Source organism: Zootermopsis nevadensis, unplaced genomic scaffold (assembly GCF_977971745.1).
Source record: "Zootermopsis nevadensis isolate Lab colony 2312 unplaced genomic scaffold, Znev_1.0 Znev_ptg000002l, whole genome shotgun sequence".
NCBI classification, from domain to species: Eukaryota; Metazoa; Arthropoda; class Insecta; order Blattodea; family Termopsidae; genus Zootermopsis; species Zootermopsis nevadensis.
In genome coordinates, this window is record NW_028259134.1 from 12,091,462 (window position 1) to 12,114,683 (window position 23,222).

The 23,222-nt window shown below is 37.9% G+C and overlaps 2 protein-coding genes across 3 annotated transcripts; both read left to right on the forward strand.

Annotated features, from left to right (window-relative positions):
* Positions 1-273: 273 nt before the first annotated feature.
* LOC110832174 (putative inorganic phosphate cotransporter) lies at positions 274-17,961 on the forward strand. 2 transcript variants are annotated; one of them, XM_022068961.2, is made up of 10 exons: positions 274-455; positions 2,487-2,689; positions 6,591-6,839; positions 8,102-8,189; positions 9,488-9,705; positions 10,668-10,817; positions 11,182-11,314; positions 12,045-12,200; positions 14,258-14,343; positions 16,840-17,961. In XM_022068961.2, exons 1-10 carry the CDS (start codon positions 431-433, stop codon positions 17,059-17,061), a joined length of 1,530 nt encoding a protein of 509 aa, XP_021924653.1. In that variant the 5' UTR covers positions 274-430; the 3' UTR covers positions 17,062-17,961. The 2 variants fall into 2 exon arrangements, with proteins under 2 accessions (XP_021924653.1, XP_021924654.1); XM_022068962.2 differs by lacking the exon at positions 8,102-8,189 and having other exon boundaries at positions 275-455; positions 6,591-6,828.
* Positions 17,962-19,001: 1,040 nt separating this feature from the next.
* Positions 19,002-21,578, forward strand: Cks85A (Cyclin-dependent kinase subunit 85A). The gene is made up of 3 exons (XM_022068968.2): positions 19,002-19,253; positions 19,365-19,492; positions 21,295-21,578. Exons 1-3 carry the CDS (start codon positions 19,195-19,197, stop codon positions 21,387-21,389), a joined length of 282 nt encoding a protein of 93 aa, XP_021924660.1. The 5' UTR covers positions 19,002-19,194; the 3' UTR covers positions 21,390-21,578.
* The last annotated feature ends 1,644 nt before the right edge of the window (positions 21,579-23,222 follow it).

A 23,222-nucleotide genomic window follows, 5' to 3' on the forward strand; every position in this document is an offset into this window, starting at 1 on the left:
GTTATAAATTATCTAATAAACATTATCGATGTTACACAACTTAAAGTGTCAAATTTCAAGAATAAATTCAAGGCCGCATATTCAGCTAATGCTAGACAAGACCGTAATTAATACAATAAATCTTCTAAAGACGCCAGGTAATAAGATTAAGAAGCGAAATTTATTTTACGCTCGGGTGATTGTAAGAGATCTCTTTCATTACACAAATTCAATGAAACAAGTAATAGTATCGTAAAATTGTTCCAGAAACATTTTCTATTTAAAGGTTGTCATGGCAACGAGCCAGAGTGTGTTCGCAAGGCTTCTATCACGTGTAGAACAACAGCTGGAAAAAGTTAGAGCCAACAAGTGACTGACCAGTAGTGACTGTGATTCTTCAGCGGAAAGACGTAGCAGCCCAAAGCCCGCCCTCACACAATTACAACTTGCCATGGGTTGGATCGGCAGAGTGCAAGGTGAGTTTTACATCAGTTTGCTTCTTGGCAATCAATAAATCAACTTCCCACGTTCGGCCCTATTAAAAACTTGTAAAAATTCAGGAACAAAATATCTGTCAATAGAATGCAGCATCATGTTGAAACCGATCTCCGTGTTCAATTTATTGGGTAATTGCATTGTTGCGATATGTACTGTAATATCCTTAATTAATAGGTGAATAAATTACGTTTAACGTCGCTTTGAGAAATACGTACAATTAGGACACAGTAGAGGAAAAATTTTAGATTAGTTTTCAGAAACTCAAAACTTTTCGAAAATTGGCTGTGCTTTCGTCATCGGCTGAAACTATAAACCTAGTTAGTTGGGTCCATTGGAAAACCCAAATCTTTTCCCCAGGTCCAAGGAAGTGTTGTAAATAAATAAACGAAGGGATTTTTTCCAAGAATATGCATCAATTCATAAGCAAGAAATTCCCGTCATTCCATCTTGATTTTTAATTGCATGACTTAAATAATAAATCTAATAATGTGTCACAGGTAATTTGTATTTCGCCTCTACACTTGACAACCACGGGAAGGTTTCATCAGGTATTTTGGTAGTCCTTAATGATCTTTGTCTGTTGTGACCTATCGGATTTTATGTTTAATCTCTGTTATGTTGTTTACGGTGCCGTAATATACCATTCTACTGCTGGTTTAAGCCTAAGGCAGAGATTGTTATGTTTGGTGTCTGCACAGGACACCACATAAAACAGTGACACAATTTTATTCCCCTAGCGGGATTCAAACACAGGTCCCTTTTTAAATATTTAGCTAAATACATTTTAATTCCAAGCTTTAATGTGTTCTGAGATCATTAGCCCGGTCTTATCGGTAGCACGTAAAGTATTACGACAAAATTATCTTCCCTTGTAACACGATAAGCTAGATTCTTTAATGGATTCCTTAGTTGAACATTCCACCTTTTACTGTCATCAGTATTCGAGGTCATAAACTGTATTCTCTTGCATAATCATCAGTTTAAATTGTAGTGTACAGTAATCATATTTACTACCTCACAAGTAATTACATATTAATAAGCAAGCGTCATTTGACTTGCGCTCAACAAATAGTTATTAATTCAGAGAAGCTGATGGCTACAATAACGTGTTTGCTTCGCGTCAACGTATGGGTCTAAAGTAATTAGCCTTTGTACTGAAAATTTTATTTACGTATGTATTTTATACTTATTTATTTATTTATTTATGGCTTCATGTTCTAAGTGTCTATTATAATAGTGAAAGAAATAGGATCATGATTTGTGTGTTATTGTTATGATGGAATGAGACTGCTTCTATTGAACTATGGCCGCCAATGGGTCCATCATTGTCCATTCTCCAGATGATGCATGGGTGAATATAGAGCAGCTGTGGAATGATATTAATCAGATAAAACCAAAGGACTCGGAGAAAAGCCTGTCTCCAAGTACCACTTTGTCCCTATATGCAAACATTAAGCTATTAAGATGTATAGGAAAAGTACAGGTAAATATTCATACATGCTTATCGTGTGTATTAGTTGGAGGCAATTTCCATCTTTACTTAACCACGGAGATGGAGACGCCGGTTTGAGTTAGGAAAACCCCAGAGTAGGTCTCGACGTGGTGAAAGAAATGTTCTTTAGCCTTGTACCTGCCAGGATCCGGTCTTGGAAATCGAACCCCGGTCGGGCAACAGACAAAACATATTTGTGTATGAAAAGGAGACAGTTTAATTAATTTATTTATTAACTGGTTGCTTTGATTTGTCGAAATGTGTGATGACTGTGTCTGATATATTGAAAATAAGGTAGGAAGAGAACGTTGTGGTTTATTTTTAAGTCGTGTTACAGTTCTGTTAGATTTCAGATTCTCACGGCGGTGAGTTTGAAGATGGCTGTCTTCTGGATTGTTGCGCTGTGTAGTCTGATAGAAATTTACCGACGCTTCAGATGTGCTTGCTGCTTTAATGATGGAGGCAGCAAACACCTCTGAAACATCGGCAAACTTCTATTGTGCTGTTTCACCTACAGACCGCATCGCGGCCAGGTACATGCTGTGCCTCATGTTTTTCTTGGGCTTGACCGTCACGTTCCTGCTTCGTGTGAACATCAATCTGGCCATTGTAGGCATGGTGAACAGCACAAGCGTGGAGCCGACAAGCCAGGAGGAAGCCCTGTCCAGCGCGTCGGGAGGTTGTCTAGCGGCCAATGTCAGCGTCTCTACAAATAAACAGGTCTAGTTATTTCCGTACAAACAAAGTATTGCGTGTTCTGTGCAAGCTGCTAGTGAGTGTTACTAAGTAAGAGCGTGTCTGAGAATGAGGGTGGCGGCTGCTAACACGATGAAGACGTAATAAAAATGTGCTGACGTATTTGATAATGGGACTGCATTGACAGCACAGCTCTAATTAGTCACAAAATAATACTTATTCTTCAAAATTACAGGTAGCTATATAATACACTCCCGATTATTCGGGATAATTGAAAATTATATATTTACGGGCATACAATATTTAATTTCTTTAAAGATTTACTAATAACAGAAACGATTTTATGTAAAAATGTCATAGTATACACCAATTACTTTTTTAAAAAATAAAGGCAATGCATGTTATCTACATGGGGTCAAATAAACACAGGAATTATGTCTTGCAATTAACACATAAATTTCAAAAGTATACACGGCACAACAATTACATTAAAAACAAACAAGAAGCAGTTAACGTCCCAGACTATGAAGTGATATTATCGGACTAAAATACTGTAGGCTTCTCCATTTCCCAGATCCCAATGCATGCAAATGTTTCGTCCGTCTCATCTTTTAACTGATCTCCCCATTTGCTGCCTTCATTGTAGTGGCGGGCGTCGTGTTAGTCGAGATAGGTAATACTTCAGAAACGTCTTTAAAACTTCTACAAGACTGCACGGTGCAACAACCCAGAAGACAGCCGTCTTCAAACTCACCGCCGTGAGAACTTCAAATTGCGTTTTCTGGTGATAGGTTTGCTGATTGGTAGGTTAATTGAGCACTGTCAGATAGGATAATACATAAGAATTTGGATAAAGCCGTCAGTGCCCAGTGGCAGGCACTTAAGACGTGGTAAAGAACTATCTTGTTGCTGGCTAGTGATTTCTTGACTGCACGAACGACTATCGCCTGAAGACGATACGTGCTGTATGAAGTTAGATAGCTTGGCGTGTAAGAGCTTGAGATGCCAGCTCTGTATTGAACACTGGAATGACGTATGTCGGTTTAGAAATTATGTTTCTTTTCAATTTGTTTAAAATAGCAGAATTTTTTTAAAGGTTATCTGTCTTCATGCTGTCTGGCCCTCATTAAAATTTAACCTTTGAAATTATTGTCACTGGACCTATATTAAGGTCAAGCCATAGAGATTTTATTTCTGAAGTCCCTTCCGCCAAGCTAATCCAGGAAACGGACAACGCATACATTTGAACAGGGATCAAACTCACATAATAAATTGCAATAATAGGAGATGCAGCAATGGCCATGCAGGGGGGTACATGAAGCTGATAAAGAAAACACGGCCTGAATAGTTTAATAAGAGATAAAGCCGGAATTTTAATCCAGTTTAAAATAGGCTGCATATGTTTTTCTCTACCTTCTTGCCGTGGAGACCCGGATTCAGTAGCGGGTAACTTGCTGGACGATGCAGCTCTACAGCAGGATTCTCTCCGAGGTCTTCGGTTTTTTCCTGCTAATCGTCATTCCACCATTTTTCCATACTCATGTACCACCGAGCCATGAGGTGGATGATACCTTTTACCAAGCAGCACATTATCATACAGTCAGTCCTACAATATGGGCTTCGTCTGTGGCTGGCCTCGGAGTACAGACAGTTAGTTTATTTCTATATGTTTTCTTCTATCTTTCTATCTTACTTTCACTGTAGATCTCTGTCTACTCTTTTAAATAACGGTTTAGAGGAGTGTTAGAAAACCCGCAGGCCACTTGTGGACCGAGACCTGATTTTATGGACAAAGATCTAATTTTATTAGGTCGTATTTGCAACAACCCACATACGTTTCTGAGTTCATTTTAAAAAAATAATGTCATTCTTCCATTAATGAAATAAAGATTTTTATTATATTTTTTGTTAATAAATGTCATTAATTGGAAATGTAACATATATTTATCAACAATATACGTGTTACTGTTAATGAATGGCTTGTGGTCAGGTCAGGGCTTTCATATTTTAATAATTACTCTTGCAGTTTTGAATCTTACTGGTGTATAAGTTTCTGTTTCAGTCATTGTTAGAAATTCGTTAGGATTCCTTCCATGGAAGATCAGTCCATAAGTGCTGCAAATATACAACCATTCCTACCTGCTCCAAATATTAGGCTGTTCAGTTTCACGCTGATACTTATCTGTGGTGTCTGTAGGCCTGCTTATCGTTGCTCAAACGCAAACAGGAAATTGTTTCAGAGCTTGCGTCAGCGGATAATCAGTTGTTGTTTTTTCCTCCCAGTAGTTAACGTCCCCTCTTTCCCCTAACAAGAACATTCGTTAGTGTTTACATAACAAATTGTACGCGATTACGTAAAACATGTGGGCTCCAGTGTGTTGTGACGTGGTCGGATGTTGAAGACGTATTGATGAAGAGGTTATCGTGCAAAATGTCAGCTGGATACGATCAACCGGGAGACCTCGGCGAAGGTGGAGAGTTACTATCAAAATGTCTTAAAAGACCACGCTTCTTACAAAATGCTCTGCTCCACAAAGTTACCTCTGTATTGGTTTGTTAGTTAGACAGTTGGTTCGTTCATTAGCTAATATGTTTACTTATTTGGTTATGTTGTGTGTTGGTAAGTCTGTTGGTTAGTTCGTTAGATAGTTAAGTACTTATTTTGTTGGTTAATCCTTTGGTTCGTTGGCTGGCTGTTAGGTTAGGTTAGGTTAGGTTAGGTTAGGTTAGTTATTTGTTTGGTTGCTTAGTTAGTTAGATGACAAGCATATTCCACTCTCCGGTCTTTCTTTCAGTATTTCATAATCGCAGTGTTTAATACCGTGATGCTACAAAAAGAGAGGCATCAAAAAGGAATAAAGAAAAAATGAAACCGCCAATCGTCTGTAGCGTGGAGCTGTTTTCACAACTAAAACATACTTCTGTACTTCCAGGCCTTAGTTGATGTGTGGGTGGTAATGGATATTTGCAAGCTTCGTCAGCTAAAATAAGCTAGCAGCTTTTTGGCAGAGACACTGAAGTGTTGCGTCCCAGGACACCAACTGGGCAGGTAGGCACAGCGGTATTGCCTCTTATTCTATTTCAGAAGGGACACTTAAGCATTTTTTTGTCGTTTTCTGCTGGCCAACAAGACATTGTCTTAAAATCTGCCACGGTCGCTGCGTCCCCACGCTTTTCCTATTTTTATTTATGGCTTATTTAACGGCGCTCTCTATAGCTCAGCGTACAAGGTAACAGCACTGCCTTTTGTTAATGTCTTCAATAGCACGTCTATTACTGAACATCGCTTTGGGTGTTGGGGGAGGGGGGGTACGCCGCTGTTTCGGGAATTTGCTCCAGAACAATATCCATCATATGTTTAGAAACACGCTAGTTTAAAAGTTTGTAATGCCCTAGGTTTACAGTAACTTCTTTATGACAGTGAAAACCAAAACAAAAGTCGATCAAAACAAGAGCGAATTTGCTTAGATGGACTATAAATAAACGAAGACACGTCAAAAGAACTGAAAACGGAGCCTATATTTGACAGTTTTTAAAATGTACAAGCGTGTTGACGGAATGAAAGAGACGAGCATCGCGCGCGCACCAAGCAAACGGTTTAGGAAATTTGAGAGAGCCTTTAAAGACATTTTGTGCCATTGAGGCTGGCACGTATCAACACGTGGCGTGACTCCTTGGCAACTAGACAGTGATGAAAAGATTAAGTAATTTCTTTGAAGAGATCTTTAAGCTGAAAGAATCTTGAGCTTCAGTTCGTGGAAAATTTAAGATCTAGGTTGCAAACCTGTGTTAAAAGTCTCAGCTTCTTTTTTCTGAAGAAGAGAAGTGAGCGAGGAACCTGAAGTTTTTCGTGGGAGTGTGTGTGTAAACACAGCGTCTGTTTACTCATTGGGTAAATGGAGTTTGGCGTGTGGCGTGTTTACAGGTGGTGGACGGGGCGCAGGGCGAGTTCAGCTGGGACGAGGTTCAACAGGGCATCATCCTGAGCTCCTTCTTTTGGGGCTACCTCATCTTCCAAATACCCGGAGGCCGCATTGCGGAAGTGGTGGGCGCTAAGCGGGTATTCGGTGGGGCGGTGCTCATCAACGGGGCGCTGGCCATCGTGTTACCTTTCCTGGCACGGACACACTGGATTCTGCTGCTTGTCGTCCGCGCCATGCAAGGTCTGGCCCAAGTACGTTACAAGCATGGGACCACAGTCTGGCCGAGTGACATTACTGGCATTACAAGTATCAACGTGTTACAACAGATCGTTCACCTCATTTCGTTCAACTGTCTACCCCTATTTGGGGTGTAGGTACTAGTATGAAGGCCTTTATTTGAAAGTACATTGTTTATGGATGACTGTTAATAGAGAGTCTGCATTAATGATTCTCTGAAGCTTTGTGGCAATGGTTGTTCATTATAGAAACACTAATATTGGGCACTGACCATTGTCTGACATATATTTGATGACATGTTTCGGAAATTAGCTCTACTCCCGTCTTCAGGTGTCATTCTTCATTGCATCACAACGCCATAAAGACATATCTCATGTCTTGAATACATACACGGAATGGAGGTATAGCTCCACGTATTCTTAACCTGGGCTCTGTAGCCACGCTGCTATTTGATGATTCCTCGTATCAGCGCCTAGCGTCTTCCCTATTGGAACAACATTGGCCAGCAAACATGTGTAGGGCCAAACGATTTACCCATTGTTTTGTATGCAAGTTTTGTCACACAACAAAAAAGTCTTGGCTGTTATTTGATGTGTACTCTGACAGTTTGAGGTTTCGACCGCTGCATTTTCGGTCCATGCTGCAGCTTGCTACGGGGTCAGGGATATTCAAATCGCGATGTGTTATCTATTTGATACATGCGATATATCAGGACTTCCTCTATGCCGTCTTCATGAAAACAGGTTATCTTTACACATTGTCTATTTTTAGATTAGTAGCAACATCGGGATCGAATCCGGCACCATTTTAATGCTATCTATCACTATGACAACCTGAAGAACTGAGTAGAACCAACTTCAGAAAGGTCTGTAATTTATATCAAATATACCTCAGAGATAAACGACACCTTGGAATAGCCATGTTTGCATTCGTAACAAATTAAATGCATTTATTTATCTTCCTTCAGCTCAAGGAACCCAGAAACAGAAATGTGACAGAAAATTTAAGATGTTTATAATTGCTGATCAAGTATACAGAGTTGGCTCTCTCACCATGAAGATCGCAGCCCGTTTCACATTTGTTCTCAGATTCTAATCGTTGCTTTTATTTCGGCTACCTTCCCCCTCAAATTAGAAATCATAATCTAGTAAAATGGTTAGCTTCTGTTGTCAAATAACCTCGAAGTTCAATAGAATTTCTATCTACCGATGATAAAGTGTTCTTATTAAACTACAAAAGTAACAGTTCGCTTATCGGCCACTGTATTTTGACACAGGGCGTAGTGTTTCCTGCCCTCAGTGCTGCTGTAGTTAGCTGGGTGCCTCTTCCTGAGAGGGCCAGGTTCGTCTCTTTTGCTGTTCAAGGTACGTATCCATGTCAAAACACGTTGGATCATAGTTATCTCGTAAATATTCTCTTAAAATACGTTAAAATATTATTCTCTTATCTGTTTCATGGTTTTCTAAATTATGTCATTTATAGTGATTACAACACCACATGTCAGTGCGTAATTCAATGTGGCCTATCGTATCGTCCGTGATTGACGACTACCATATATCGTAATGTAGAAGTGGGCATACTTTTCAAAAATCTCGGTCGATAGACCGGCAATCCTGAGTGAATGTCGTGCTTTCCTGAAGCAACTGACAGAAACCACGCCAGACATTATACGTAGTGCCGTAAGATAGATCATGTCCTCTTTCTCCTATATCATTCTTTGATTACCATTCATAACCATCGTGCTAAGAAATGGCCACGGATTAATTAATTTGGATAAGAATAACATTATTATATATTCTACATGAAGTTTGAAATTCATCTGGTTGATTGTATGATTACATTTATCGATTTATCGTTGACTCGATGTCATCATAACTTGGTTACAAAAGCCTCGTTTATAAAAATATGTATCACGTGAGACGAAGAGAGAAAATGTACTGCTTACGAACTTTGTAGGACGCTGAGAACACGAAGATTGTGACAAAGGTATAACAAACGTTTTACACACTGAATGGTATTTAATCGTAAATTCTATGAGGAAAAAGTAGTTTGAATATGAAAACAATGAAACAAATAACAATTCAATAAAATCCTCTCGGGCTATCAGCCGCATCAAGTGGTTAAAACATGAAGAGACCAACTTTTCGATGTCTATCTTTGTCCTCGTCCTCAGGGCCCGAGAGGATTTTATTGTACGCAGTCGCCGTGAAAGCTCAAGATCATGCAAATAACAAAGCTTTTGCTCAAATTCCAACAAAGTTAGAAACTTAAAGAACAGTATCGCGCTGCACGAAGTCAAACGTGGATTGTACGGTATGGATAATTATTTTACGGTGCAGGATTTTTCTGGAGAGGTTAATAATTGCTAGCTAGTCAATAAATTTCAAGGTTAATTGCCGTATTGACAAAAATCCCGCCACTGAACCCTATCTCGAATCAGTTAAATTCGATTCGCAAATTCACATTGCATTTCTCTAAGTTTAGTTTTATTATTATGTTCCAAACTATTTTTATCTCTACCAAGCGGTCTCCTTCGTGTTTTCTAGCTAAAATGTTTTGTTTTCTTTCCATATGCCTGCTATATGTCGCTCCCATTAAATTGTTCTGGGAGAAGATCAGGCTCCATGTTGGCTGACAGTGAGGTTGGTAATATTGGTTTCAGGAGCGTCGTTGGGCACGGTGGTAGCAATGCCTCTCTGCGGACTCGTGTTGAACGCGTGGGGCTGGGAGGCAGTGTTCTACGTGAGCGGGGTCCTCGCGTTTGTGTGGTGTGTAGCCTGGTGGCTTCTCGTCTTTGATACACCAGACCAACACCCGAGAATTTCTCGCGACGAGAGGCAGTACCTGAAAGACAACCTTGGCGATAACAACAACGTCAAGGTAACAGAAAACAAAATTGAATCATTCCCATGCAGCCAAAATCACTAAATCTCTTTTACTGGAATTCGTAGAACGTATACCTTATGTTTCATTAAGTCCAGCGTGTCCCTGATTGACTGAGGAATGTATAACTAGCTAATGGTAGTCGAAGTCGCTTTCACAATAGTATATCAGAATTTAATAAAGTTTTCGTGGTACTTGTTGGTTATCGGGACACAAAACAGGAGAGTTGAATATCTGGACTTGGATTGGACGGAAAACTGCGCATGTGTATCAGTATACCCGTATTTATTATATTTATTTATTTAGTGTTCTGTCTGACGACAGGTCCATATGAACAGGATCCTTCCATCCTTTTCTCGGACTGGGACCTGTTCATATACGTTCTTGGCAGATGATCCAGAAGTGGTTTGCCATTGCCTTCTTCTGTGTGTGAATGGAGTAATTGTTGGGATGCCACGGAGAAACCGGGGAAGCCCCCGGGAGGAAAATTCCGTGTTGCCTAGACCACGGCCTTGCCCAACACACGTACATAACTCGAGTATACTCATACTCTGCACATATAAGCGATTAATGCACTTATTATGGGTTCTTCGCATGAAGTGCGAGAAAGCATGATGGTCTGATCATGTCTGTCCGCCCTCTCTGTCTAGTCGATTCAACTACAGAAACACTGGATTTGGATGACATTAGTTATGGAGGTTGTACTGTTATACACGACCTTAAAACATATTTTGAATATCCTACGAGCCGTTATAACAATGATGGATAAAGAATGTCCTGAGATAGACAATGGAGTGCTGTGATGTGGTGACCAAAGTGACAGCCATCGAACATGGCGTGTTTAATACCTCTAAATGCACGCTGCAAAGAACGCTTGAGGATATTATGTCTATTCCAGTATGGAATACGCTTTCCGAACTTGTTTTACTTTTGCAAACGATTCGTGCTTTGGTTGTCAGAAGCCGCCTGTGCCATGGAAGTCCGTCGTGACGTCGTGGCAGTTCACCGTCGGCTACATCGCCGCTGTGGGGAACGACTGGGGCTTCCACACATTTATGACACTCGGACCCAAGTACTTGAAAGGAGCACTGGGATTCGACATCGAAAAGGTAAGTTAAACACACGTAGTCTACCCGGATATCACGCACTGAGTCTAGCATTTCATTATAAACCACATTTGTGTTTGTTTGGTATAAATAATGACGCTGTCAGTTGCTCAGGCGCTGGACTTTATTCGTTTCTTTCTTTCGTTCATTTATTTTTTTTCCTTTTTTGTTTATTTCCTAAGTATATTAATACATTTCATCCGTGTCATTTAAGGGATTGTTTTATGACTACCCCCTCTTTCTTTTGTTATTTCTTTTTATCTTTCATTTGTTATTTAATCTCTCTGTGTGTGTACATATTTGTCTATTTATTTGTTTTACTGATTGATTGATTGATTGATTGTAAACTGTTGCTGTTTTGTTCCAGAGCAGCTGGTTCACCAGTCTGCCTTACTTGGGTCAGTGGATTTTTGCTAGCATATATGGTACTTTCGCAGACACGTTGTTGAAACGGAAGAAGATGTCACTGCTTGGAGTTCGGAGGATGTCAATCGTCATCTGTGAGTATCTGGTGCAGTTACGTGAACAAATGCAGATTTTAAAGTACATGTACATACAGATATTTCCCAATAGGCATTTAACTGTTTAAAAAATTATTTCATGTACTGGAAATCGAAAAGTCATTTCATCAGCTCTACCTCCAGTGGCAGCTGAATCGATTTCAAATCCCCAGAACCCATAAGCCCACAACAATAGCTAACACAACATTTATTCATTTTAAGATTTTCTAAATTACTATATTGGATTTGACAGATATATTTCAAAACATGGGTCATGTCATTTTGGGGGAGAGAGGTAAAGGAACTGACTAATAAATAAACTGAGCGACTCAATAATCCCTGTGAACCAAAAGACCACAAATCTATTTCTCATAGACTCACATGAAACACACTTCATACGCACCACCTGCAGGGACTTTTGAAGCAGCCTGTATAACGTGAAGATTTAATGCCGTTGGTAAAAAAACACACAATCTTGTTATATTTCCTGTAAGGGGCGGTTTTTACAGAACAATTTGATACCTGAGAAACATTTTCCCTTGTCGATTACCTCGTGACGACCGATAGCCTGAAAACGAGAGTAGAGCCAGCTTCCAGACCGTCTTTTATAGTCTGTTAAATAGGCCTATACCACAGACATTGGACGGTGCCCATCACAACCTTGGACAAGGAGCGGCAAAACTTTACAAGGATCATTAGCAGTTGCAGCGAAACTTTCTTCTTCCTGCAGCACATCTGCTCCCGGCCATCAGCCTCGTAGCTCTCTCATTGACAGGGTGCAACACCACATTGGCCGTAGCCATCCTTACGATAGCAGTGACAGTGATCGGTTCCTATGCCAGCGGCTTCTTTCAGAGTCCAATGGATGTTGCACCAAACTTCGCAGGTAAGAAGGTCCTAGTCAAGACAGCTGCTTAGAAAATCAATTAAAACGTGTTTGCTGTAGTCAAAACGGTTAAAATGTTTATTTTTAAAGTCAAATGTTTTTAGTAATTCTTCCATTAAAACACGATCTGAAGGTCTTATTGCCTGGTCAGAAGATCTGGTATCCCTGTATAGGCCTTAGGCGTTCATCGTTTAATTTTTTACAAAATTCCTTATACTGTATGTCAATTCATATGATTTTAAGCTTGAATATTTTAATTATTATATTTGAAATCCCTTTAAAAAGTACTTCTCTTAAAGTATACTTAAAAATTTGGTTCTTAAAATGAGAACGCTGTCACAAATAACAGTGGATTGATGGTGATAAGAAATCAGTTGTTATTTACTGTGAATTATTTTTATAAATTCTACGAATTGAAAACATATATAACAGGAGTCATGTCTGTCTGTATCCATATTTAAAGTTCCAGAATTGCTGAAAATATTTTCAGTTTGCTGTTCGAAAATTTTACTGAAATCTGTCGAACATATCAGTTATTGATAAAAATCATATAATAATGATCACTTTACTATGTGCACGCATTCTGGTACGTCGTGTTTTATGTTTTGTGCAGGTTTGCCACATCTCACTTATTTTGCCCTTTTTGCTGTAATTATTTTAACAATATAAGATAAAAAGGAGCTCCCTGTTTTTAATTTTTCTCTGTTATTTCATCTTTCTTAGATCCCAGTTATGTTTTCAGAACCTTGAGATTGGAAGACACGTAGATTAATTTAGATGTTTTTTTGGAAAATAAACATTGTACAAAAATATTTAACCCTGTGTATTTGCTAGTGTATATGAGTAAGGCCAAATGTTATTTATCAAAAATGCCCTTAAAATCACATTATTCTTTCTACACTTGTAGTTCCTAATTTTCCTTTCTGAAATGTTTATTTCCAAAATTACGGTGCCTCGTGTTACTCATTACGACTGAATCATTGAAGCTATTAATCACTTATCTTTTAATAAAACCCAAAGATTCATTATTTTTCTCAACTGTATCAATTGGTCACTCTGCTGATTCAAATTAATGTAGTCCACACCGTACCATGATACTACCTTAAGACCCAATGTGGTCATAATCTTTCATCTTCTCAGACCAAAATTTTCTTTTTGCTTCTCCCTTGAGATTGCTACATGCTATGAGATCCTCAGCCCCAGATAGTTTGGTGAGACTAATAAAATTTGGTGAAGAGTACAAATTATGAAGCTCCTCATAATATAATTTATTTCATCCTCTACATCAGTGGTCCCCAACGCGGCACCCGCCAAGGCTTTTTTTGTGTGCCGCATTGTTACGGAAAGAGGTTATACTGAATAATGAAGGCTGTTCAACCATGAACATTATAAAATCCAAGCACAGATCTCGACTTACTGACGCCCATCTTGACAATTGTTTGCGAGCAGCGATATCATCCTGCACTCCCAAATTTGAAAAACTGGCCGATGAAATGCAGTGCCAAACATCACACTAACTTCCCACTTGAGTAATAATAATTGTACTTATAAAAGTAAGTATTTTTGATTGCATGGTTTGTTGTATCCTTAAACGTCGTGTTGTTTTGTGTATTATTTGTTGTTCATATCTTATTTGTCCAGAGAAAGGAAAATTTGGCTTTGTTAATTGGTTGGTGGTCGCCACGATCTCATAAACTCTCAAATGTGCCCGTAGGCACAAAAAGGTTGGGGACCACTGGCCTACATGTTCTACATCCTTTGGTTGAGTCCTAAGAAGGATCTATGGAATGTAAATAAACTCTACCCTCATATTCCTTCCTCCTTTCTTCAAATTCTACCCCCAGAACTGTTCTCTTACACCCTTAATAGGTGTTCTCCACCTAATGTGACATCAAGTTTCACACCCATACAGAAATTGTTAAAATTGTATGTTTTTTTTATATTTTAATCTTTACATTCTTAGATAGCAGACAGGAAGACAAACAAAAGCAAATACAGTATTTATGGTGCAAGAGAGATCTTGCAATTTTGTGCAATTTATTGAAATGTTTTTGTAGGTTCACTGACAGGAGTTATGAATGCCATTGGATCAATAACACCCATTATCTCCACTCCAATTGCTGGTGCAGTCTTGCAGAATGATGTAAGTTCTCATGTCGAGTATGTAATAATTACATATTAAACAGATTATTTTTCTCCCTCCCCAAATGTCCTTACACAGAGTCTTACGTGACAGACAGATATACTCAATAAAGTAAGTTCCTGAGTATATGATGACCAGGTTCAAACCCCGGCAGAGGCTGGGTTTTCTCTTTGCCACCAAATTCAGATTGTAGCTTCCATCTCTTTCAACACTGTATTAACTCTGCCATTGAGATTGTGTCATAAAGTAAGCCAAGTAAAAGTAAAGTAAAGCTGTCCCATTATACACCATGTAGGCACTTCGGGGGAGAGGGGGTATAGCTCCTACTCATTCTTGACCTCGGCACTAGATGGGGGTGAGTGGTAAGCATTACGTCCCGGCCGCGCTTTACGCCCGGTACCCATTGGATAGGAAGCTGGGTGGACGCAGAGGCTAGAGGAAAAAATCCTCTGCCGCCGTCGGGGATCGAACCCCCGGTTGCCCAGTCCGTAGTCAGTCACTATACCGACTGAGCTAAGAATCAGTCAAATTTTGTTGAAATATAATTGAAGATGCTGATATGTTCGTGGCTTATTTGTTGACATGTCTACCGCTTAAATTACTTTCTTAACATTTAATTAGTAAGGGAAAGCTGATTATGAATGATGAACTTGAAATAAAGGGAGTGAGGTGGTTTAGGCACGTATTAATTAATTCCAGAATTTGTATGAAGGTGGAGGGAAGAACCGTCAGTCAGAATAGTTTATCTCCTACTTGACATTCTGAGTTCCTCCTGGATATGAAGCAGTAGTTCTGACTTCTTCTTCTTCTTTAGCACTACGGCCCTTCCAATGTAGCCCTGGCTTCTCTTGCGATCGATTCCCAGTCTTCCCTATTCTGTGCTTTTCTTCTCCGGCCTCTTACGCCCACCTGTTTAAGATCAGACTCCACGTCTTCGATCCACTGGAGTTTCGGTCTTCCTTTCTTTAATTTGTCAGGAGGTTTACTATTGATGATCATCTTACATCCTCTATCATCACTCATTCGGAGTATATGTCCAAGCCAGTAGTTCTGACTACTAAACCTTAGTTTGAGGACTAGGTGATTTATGAATGAATTTACTTATATATTTATTTATTTATTTAGACTATTTTTTAAAACAAAGTGTGTATCAACCTTTTGTAAATAATCACATTACTGTATATTTAGCATAAGCATGCTTAATACACATGCAACCAATTAGGTAACCAGAGATAACCTAACCACTGACCTATGATGCCACCTAATCTCATATCATTTAAATGGTTGCATCCCCACTGTGTGATATTGTGTTATGTGCATTACGTACTGTGTTACAAGGAATTTAGACAAATTATTCATGCCGTTCACTGTTTGTAATACACGTTTATTTTGTAATATGTCTCTCAAATGTACTGCCAATAGATATGTAAGAAATCTCATGTAGGTAAATACTAAGATGGCAGTCTTCTGGGCTGTGGCACAGTATAGTCTGGTAGAAGTTTACCAATGTTTCAGAGGTCCTTGCTGCCTCTATTATCAGGGTGATGAGTTCAAATCTGAACTAGGAGATTAGCAATTCTGACTGATGGTTTTCCTGACCATCTTCATACAAATTCTGGGATAATTGTCTTAATACTGGCCTCAGTCACTTTCCTGTTTATACTTCGAGCTCATCATTCATAATCAGCTTTCCATTACTACTTAAATGTTAAGTAGACACTGCCAACAAATAAGCTATGAACCCGACAGCATCTTCAATTACATTTCAACAAAGCTTCACTGTTTGCCCTGGTAATGTAGGCAACAAGGACCTCAGAAACTTTGGTAAACTTCTACTTGATTACATGACGCTATAACCATACCCATTTTTGTACTCACCACCATGAGAACCTTGAATCATCGTGCAGGCAGTTTCCGTTCTATTTTTATTGTTTTACCCTGTAACCCATGTTTCATGTGCAATATTGTGTAGCTTTAGTAAAATATCTCATCTCATTTAATTTTTATGTTTTTTCAGTACACATTTTACCCTAATATACAGCCCATGTGTAATCATTTACCTGAATTTTCAGTTTAATTAAATTCATTATAGGTAACAATTATTTAATAATTTATTAAAAGTATAGCTGTCTCTTTTTTCTGACAAGTGGAATGAACATACAGAAATATTTTGTAATCTTCTTATATGGCTCTCCAGTCCGTAATTGGTCCATGGCCTCCTCAATTCTCCTCTTCCATTCAGTCCTAATGTTAGGTCCGCCTGTCCGAGGCTTTGATTGAGGTTTCGAAACATCTTTCTTTTTACGGTGCAAGGTTGTTAGCCTTGCGACCAACCCCCAATCTGGAGGACCAGGTACCTGTCTTAGTCTGACCTCTCCCCCTTGACCAATCTGGCTAGGGAGTCCCCTGCCAGTAGCTATGCTAACTATTTTGTAATAGGTACTGAATATTCAGAAGGTCTGGAATAAAGGTTGATTTTTTATGTATTTTTTGCAGAGCACTACTAATGGATGGAGAGGTATATTTTGGATAGCGGCATTAATGTACACACTGTGCAGTCTTCCATACATCATATGCTTTAATGCCCAGATACAACCTTGGAATAATGCACAGAAAGAAGAGGTGAAGACTACTGCAGTGTTAGTCATGTCCAATGTTGTGACATCTGATGCAGAAGATTCATATGTTGATGCTCTGACAAAATCCAAGCAAGGATAATGAGAATGCAAATAATTACAATTACAGGAAATTTTCAAGGTGAAAGTTGCCTCACCCCTAATTTTCCTTACAGTTTGTCTACATATATAACCTATTGTTCTCTGAACTTCAGTCCACCTCTCAAATTTGGAAAATCCAACATTGCTGAGTAATTATGTTACTCAGAGTTTCAACATCTGTGGTTTAAATTATAGAACTTGTGTGCCAAAATTAAAAAAGTATGACTTGAAAGAACTTGTCTTCAGATATTTCCATTTATGCAAGAAGGTTAACTGAAAGCTACATAACCTTTAAAGCGTAAAATGTTTACGTGTGTTTTTGATCTGCTTGTCATAATGCAGCTACCATTCTACAAAATATGATTGTGGCCGGGGCCATGAAATATTTTGTGTTTACAGATTTTCTCATTTTTTTGCCGATCATAATTTTCACTGGTTTTAATTTATAAATGAATTGTCATATTTGTCCCCTACCAATCCTAAACAGTTCTATACTGACTGAAATAAACTGCATTACCCAAATTTCAGAATTTAATGAGTCTTTGTTACAAACTTTGATTAAATATCATTAGAGTGAGGAAATCATTCATATTTCTATTCGTATTTATGAACATTTACACTGTTAGACCCTATATTCATTTGCTCAGTGACATTAAAGATTTTTTAATTAGCCCATAATTTATGACACAATGAGAGACATCATTCTTGACTTGATTGCTGCATGAGTGTTTCTATGGTTTTAGTAACAAAAGAGCCTGTAATATTTTTATATGTAAGAGAATTATATTATATATGATTTGATGTGGCTGTTCAGCTGAATATGTATTCATTTGATTAATGAATCGTCTAGCAGACTATATTAAAAACAAAAGGCAATATTAAAGTTCGATTTAAAATCTGGTATTTGTATGTTAATATAGTGAAAATTCCTGCCGATGTGACCATGGCTCCAAAATTTGTTACTTTGGCTGCCAGACTGACAGTATATCATAGTCATTCTTGTGGTAAGCACAAAGACCTCTCACAAAGGAGGCTGTTCACTCCATGTGGAACTTCTGGTGGTCTATGTTACTATACGGGCTTTATGGGATTCTCCGTCTCATTCATTTTGCATTACCTCACACTACACTCATTACCATCTCTTAAATAATCTTATCCAGAGATGAAGTGTCCATGTTATCCATGTTAGTCCAGCTAATAATTTGATAAACAAGCAAATAAATTAAAGTAATCTGTCTTACTTTTCTATATTCTTACATATAAACACGTCATAGTCATGATAATAAAGAGACATGCTCACACCAGTTAGAAATATTGATGTCTGTGAAGAAATCACCAGACAATATTAACTAAAAGCTCATAGATTTTTCATTTATCGTGAAGAAGTAGACGATTGGTTTATTTTGCTCAGACAACATACATTTAATGGCTTCAGACTAGGGGTATGCTGCTAATTTATTAACAAGATGCTCGCACCAGAAGCTGTATGTTTTGTATGTAAAGCACAATAATATTTTATAAGATAAATATGTTGATCATAGTGTTTCACACAAACACACAGGTCCTCTTCACATTTGGAATTTGGAAATAGGAATGGGCAACATTTATCAATATATGGATGTGTGTAATGAGATTTTGATACAGGTGTATAACATTTATCATATATTTTGTATGCCGATAACAAAGGGCTCGGATAATTAGCCAAAAATTAAGAAGGTGCTAAAGTAAAGTTTTCTACACACACACACACACACACACCCAACATAAACCTCACCAAATCAGAACAAATAATATTTAATGCCAATTATACACACATTAAAAGTTAATTCAAACTTTGTTTCACTAGTTTGCTGTATATTTTTATTTTATTATTTTATTAAATATATAATGTGCGATTTACTTCCGCAGGGACTGTCGTTTCAAATTGTTGTCGCTAGATGGTGGCACCAACATTTCTCTAATCACGTTCTGAAAACAAACGAGGGAGTAGAGCACATCAAATGGCGTCTTTCTGAACGTTTGTATTATCTCTGATTTGTAGTAACATTGAACGCACACTAATGTTTGGGAACTTGGCGGGAACTAATTGCAAAAGTATTAAGCGGAAGATTGAAGTTATTTTATTTCTTTAAAAATGCCGGCTGATCAGATCCAGTATTCTGAGAAGTACCATGACGATAAGTATGAATATAGGTGAGGCAAGATCTAATACTGATTATCTTAAATAATAATTTATGTCCATGAACAACTCTGCTGTGCTGCATTGGTATTGTACTAATGGTGCTAAAAATATTAATGTTACAGACACGTCATTTTGCCACCAGACATTGCGAGACATGTGCCTAAACCACATTTAATGACAGAAACTGAGTGGCGAAATCTTGGAGTTCAACAGAGCCCAGGTTGGGTTCACTATATGATTCATACACCAGGTATAGTGCAAGGTTATGCTTAGGTTAGGCTGTATCTTTGTTCTTTCCTATTGTAGTACCTCATCCTGATAGATACTTTGTGAACTTTACATCCCAAAATATTATACAGGTTCAATTCGTATTATAAGTTGTAGTGCAGATGAATGGTAAGTAGGTTAGAATATGTTGCTAATGTTCAGAAATTGACTGTTCTTGTCCATTGTTTTAGTCACAGGTTTTTAGGTGATTCATGTTATGTATCTGTTTGCTTGCTTGTTTGCTATTTGTAAAAATATTGTATGTGTATTTGGAACAGTGTCTTTGGGAAATTGGTGGTCACTCAGCTGCTCAAATAACCCTACCTTCTATGGAACACAAAGGTTAATTGAAGAGCACTTGGTCGAATGTAGTCCATATCTTCAGTTCCTATTGAAGTATCTGGTTTATGGAATCCAGTATTCAAAGATGTATTGATACATACTTTTCACAGGAAATTCATTATTCAGATATTACACAGACTTGCCTTTAACCTGTAATTTCTATGGGGTTTTTGAATTATAAGGATTACGTTTTCTCATAACTCATGTTTCATGTCAACTTTTTCTTTATTCTTGCTCCCCAGGAGAAAAAAAATACATAGCATCTTTGCTACTGAAATTAACCTTCATCAAGTGGACATTATGGGACTGGCAGCTGGATTTCAAATTAGGGGACTTAACTAGTAATGATGCTGGTGCAGAAAGCCCTTGTTCAAATTTGATTTGTTTATATGTGCAAAAACAAATGTGAACAACTGTTTGCCAAATGCAGAAAATCTAAATGTATACAGTCTGCCAAATATGCTGTCTTACTGTATATGTCAACGCATGCTCTGATATTTTTTCCTAATCTCTTCAATATTCACACATCTCTCTCATTTATATTTTGATTTACTATATGTAAATATTGTTTGTAGCTTTATTATACGTTTATTTAATATAGGTTATAGGTGCTGTAAATAACCTGTATGTGTAAGCTGTATATTACCAGGTTAATATGTCTCCTGCAGTGGATCATTAAAAGTCTCTGATATTTAAAAGTGTTACAGCAGCCATTTAAAAATTCAATATCTCAGCCATCTTTTATTATAAAATTATGAAATGAAGACTTGTTTGAAATACCAATTATATCAAAATTTGTTTGTGCATGCTTTTAGGTACTGTGTGTAGCCCTTCTATAAAGTTCATTTATTTTTTGAAACATTTATTGTGCTTGCCGCATGGATGGGGCAAGAGATGTGCGTCAGAAAGCCTGAGGGGAAGAGACTGCTGGGGAGATGTAGACGCAGTTGGGAGGATAATCTCGGGCAGGGTCTATGGGAAATAGGAGTTGAAGGAGACTGTATTTTATTTCTCAAGAAATAACAGTTGTCTTTTATTATCAAAGTATAAAGAGAATACTAGTAATTCATTATTTCATATCATACCAGCTATTGATTCTCCATTTAGTGTTGGGTATATTTTCTAGAATTTGTTGGCCATGGCCAGATTATTTCTCTGCATGCAAAGTACCAGGTGTGGACACAGTATTTTGCATGCTGTATTAATAAAGACTGCAAGAATTTAATTATAAATATTAGTACTCATGAATGCATTATAAGATGTGCATAGAACATATTAATCCATGGCCATTTTTATTGTATTCCACATACAAAATTACTTTGGATTTCTTATTTCAATCAAAATTGTTTTGATCTGCCATATATGTGAATTTTTCAAAGGAATATGAATTGTAGGCTGTGGATATAACTTTATAAGCAAAAATTTGCATTCTTGGTTTTTCAGAACCTCATGTGCTACTGTTCCGGCGAGCACGTATGGAGGTTCCCCAAGGCTCAACATCACATGCAGCTGCAGCCAGATGTGTTGCTGTTAAGTGAATTGTACTCTGTACTATTTGTGATTACCAAAAATGGACTTACGACACATTACTACTTTGCTGAAGATTTAAAATTATTATAATAGACTGATAGTTGCTTTTGATCCTAGTTATAAGTGTTCTTGATGTGCCAGATTTGTATTCTTTTCCATTGTATAGTAATATTTTTGTAATACAGATTGTTTTCTTATTTCCTAGACTTGAAATTCTTTGCATGTATTGGTTAATTGAAATTAGCTTAATTTTATGGAATGCTACATATTTGATTTGAGACTTTCGCAGCAAGTACAGTCAATAAAATCTTCTCGGGCAATCAGCCGTGTTAACTGGTTACCTTAGTAAAGCAACGTTTCGGAAACCAACTTTGTCCCCATCATCAGGGTTCAGAACGTCGGTTTACTACGGTAACCAGTTAACGCGGCTGATTGCTCAAGAAGATTTTATTTCTACATATTTGTTCATAAGGAAGTATTAATGTCAGGATCATTTGTAATGATAGTATAGGCATTCAGCCCTGTTCTTACTTAACATAGTCATACATATTTGTTTTGTTCAATTGAAGGTGCCATGGAATATAACTGCCTTTCTCCAATAAGCATGACACATATCTTGGTCCTGCATAGTAAGAACCTTTGTAATAAGTAATTATATTAGCATCCAGCAAATGGAGGTCATGTCTATGCCTCGTGTTAAACATGTGTTGTAGAATTTGTTTGAAAGTTTTCCATGCTGTCCACAACAAATAGCAGTAATAGGTAAGGATTCACTTATAAGTGGAAGTATATAAAATTTCTTAAAGTGGTTCTCTAGTAGAGACATTGTAACACCTACCATTATTCTAATGTTTTTCTTTTGGATGTTAAACACAGAGTGGATGAAAATAAATGACTAGAATTCAGACATGAAACATTCATTGCTTTGGATGTAGCAACAAAACTAATCATTGTCCCCACCTCTCAAGGTTTTGTTGTTCTTTGGTCACTCCTATGGCCCAAGTCAAGTATGCATTTAAGCACTGCCCTTGAGAAGAGATGGTGACAATTTAGCAAAAACATAACATGTTCTGTGGTATTTCAAGTTCAATTTGATAATTTAAGTATAACAAATTTAATTGTGCACATGGGATGGTCCACCAGATAATAAAGTCTTCAGCATGTATGCTGCAGTTTTGTGTGGAATCCCAAAAAATTAAGACGTGCAGGTTTGGAACTTAATATCTCAAAGTTCCCTGGCTGATGTGCTTCACATGAAACTGTCTCAGAACTTCCTCTGATTTCAGTCTGGCAAGAACTGGATTACTATGTGGAGGTGTGTCAAGCAACAGGAGGCACACATGGAACTTGTATCACTGTAGCAAAACTTTTGAGAGACTGATACATGTGAAATATTTGTACTTTTTTCCAAAGAAACTGATGTTGCTGAGGAACTTTCTCCAGCAGATATCAGTAGGGTGAGACTAGTTCAACTAGTATACATACACGTTAATCCTAAGAACAATTTCAATTATATTTCAAAAGTGTTAAGTTGGAGGGTTAAGGACTGTGTAGGGTAAATAGCAGATGCCCCTTTTGCCGATAGAACATCCGTAGCTGTCACTCAACGCCAATGTTCCTTTGTTGTATTAAGAATAGCAGAAGTATGCCTAATGATTTGCAATGAGATTTGTCAGTAATCTGTGCCGCGGTCATGCTGTCGGCAGCAGGCATTTGCGACATCTATCAACAACGGAGTATAGTAACGAACAAACGATGCATGCCAAGGACCCCCACTCGTTGGAGATAACAGGATGCAGCTGTATCTTTATTTCTGAATTTTCTATAAACCGTCGTGACGC

Coding starts and splice junctions, on each gene's coding strand:
- Cks85A (XM_022068968.2), top strand. CDS start 19,195: ATGCCGGCTGATCAGATCCAGTATTCTGAGAAGTACCATGACGATAAG. Junction 19,254..19,364: donor GACGATAAGTATGAATATAG/GTGAGGCAAGAT, acceptor TTAATGTTACAG/ACACGTCATTTTGCCACCAG. Junction 19,493..21,294: donor CTATATGATTCATACACCAG/GTATAGTGCAAG, acceptor TTGGTTTTTCAG/AACCTCATGTGCTACTGTTC.
- LOC110832174 (XM_022068961.2), top strand. CDS start 431: ATGGGTTGGATCGGCAGAGTGCAAG. Junction 10,818..11,181: donor TGGGATTCGACATCGAAAAG/GTAAGTTAAACA, acceptor GTTTTGTTCCAG/AGCAGCTGGTTCACCAGTCT. Junction 14,344..16,839: donor GTGCAGTCTTGCAGAATGAT/GTAAGTTCTCAT, acceptor TATTTTTTGCAG/AGCACTACTAATGGATGGAG.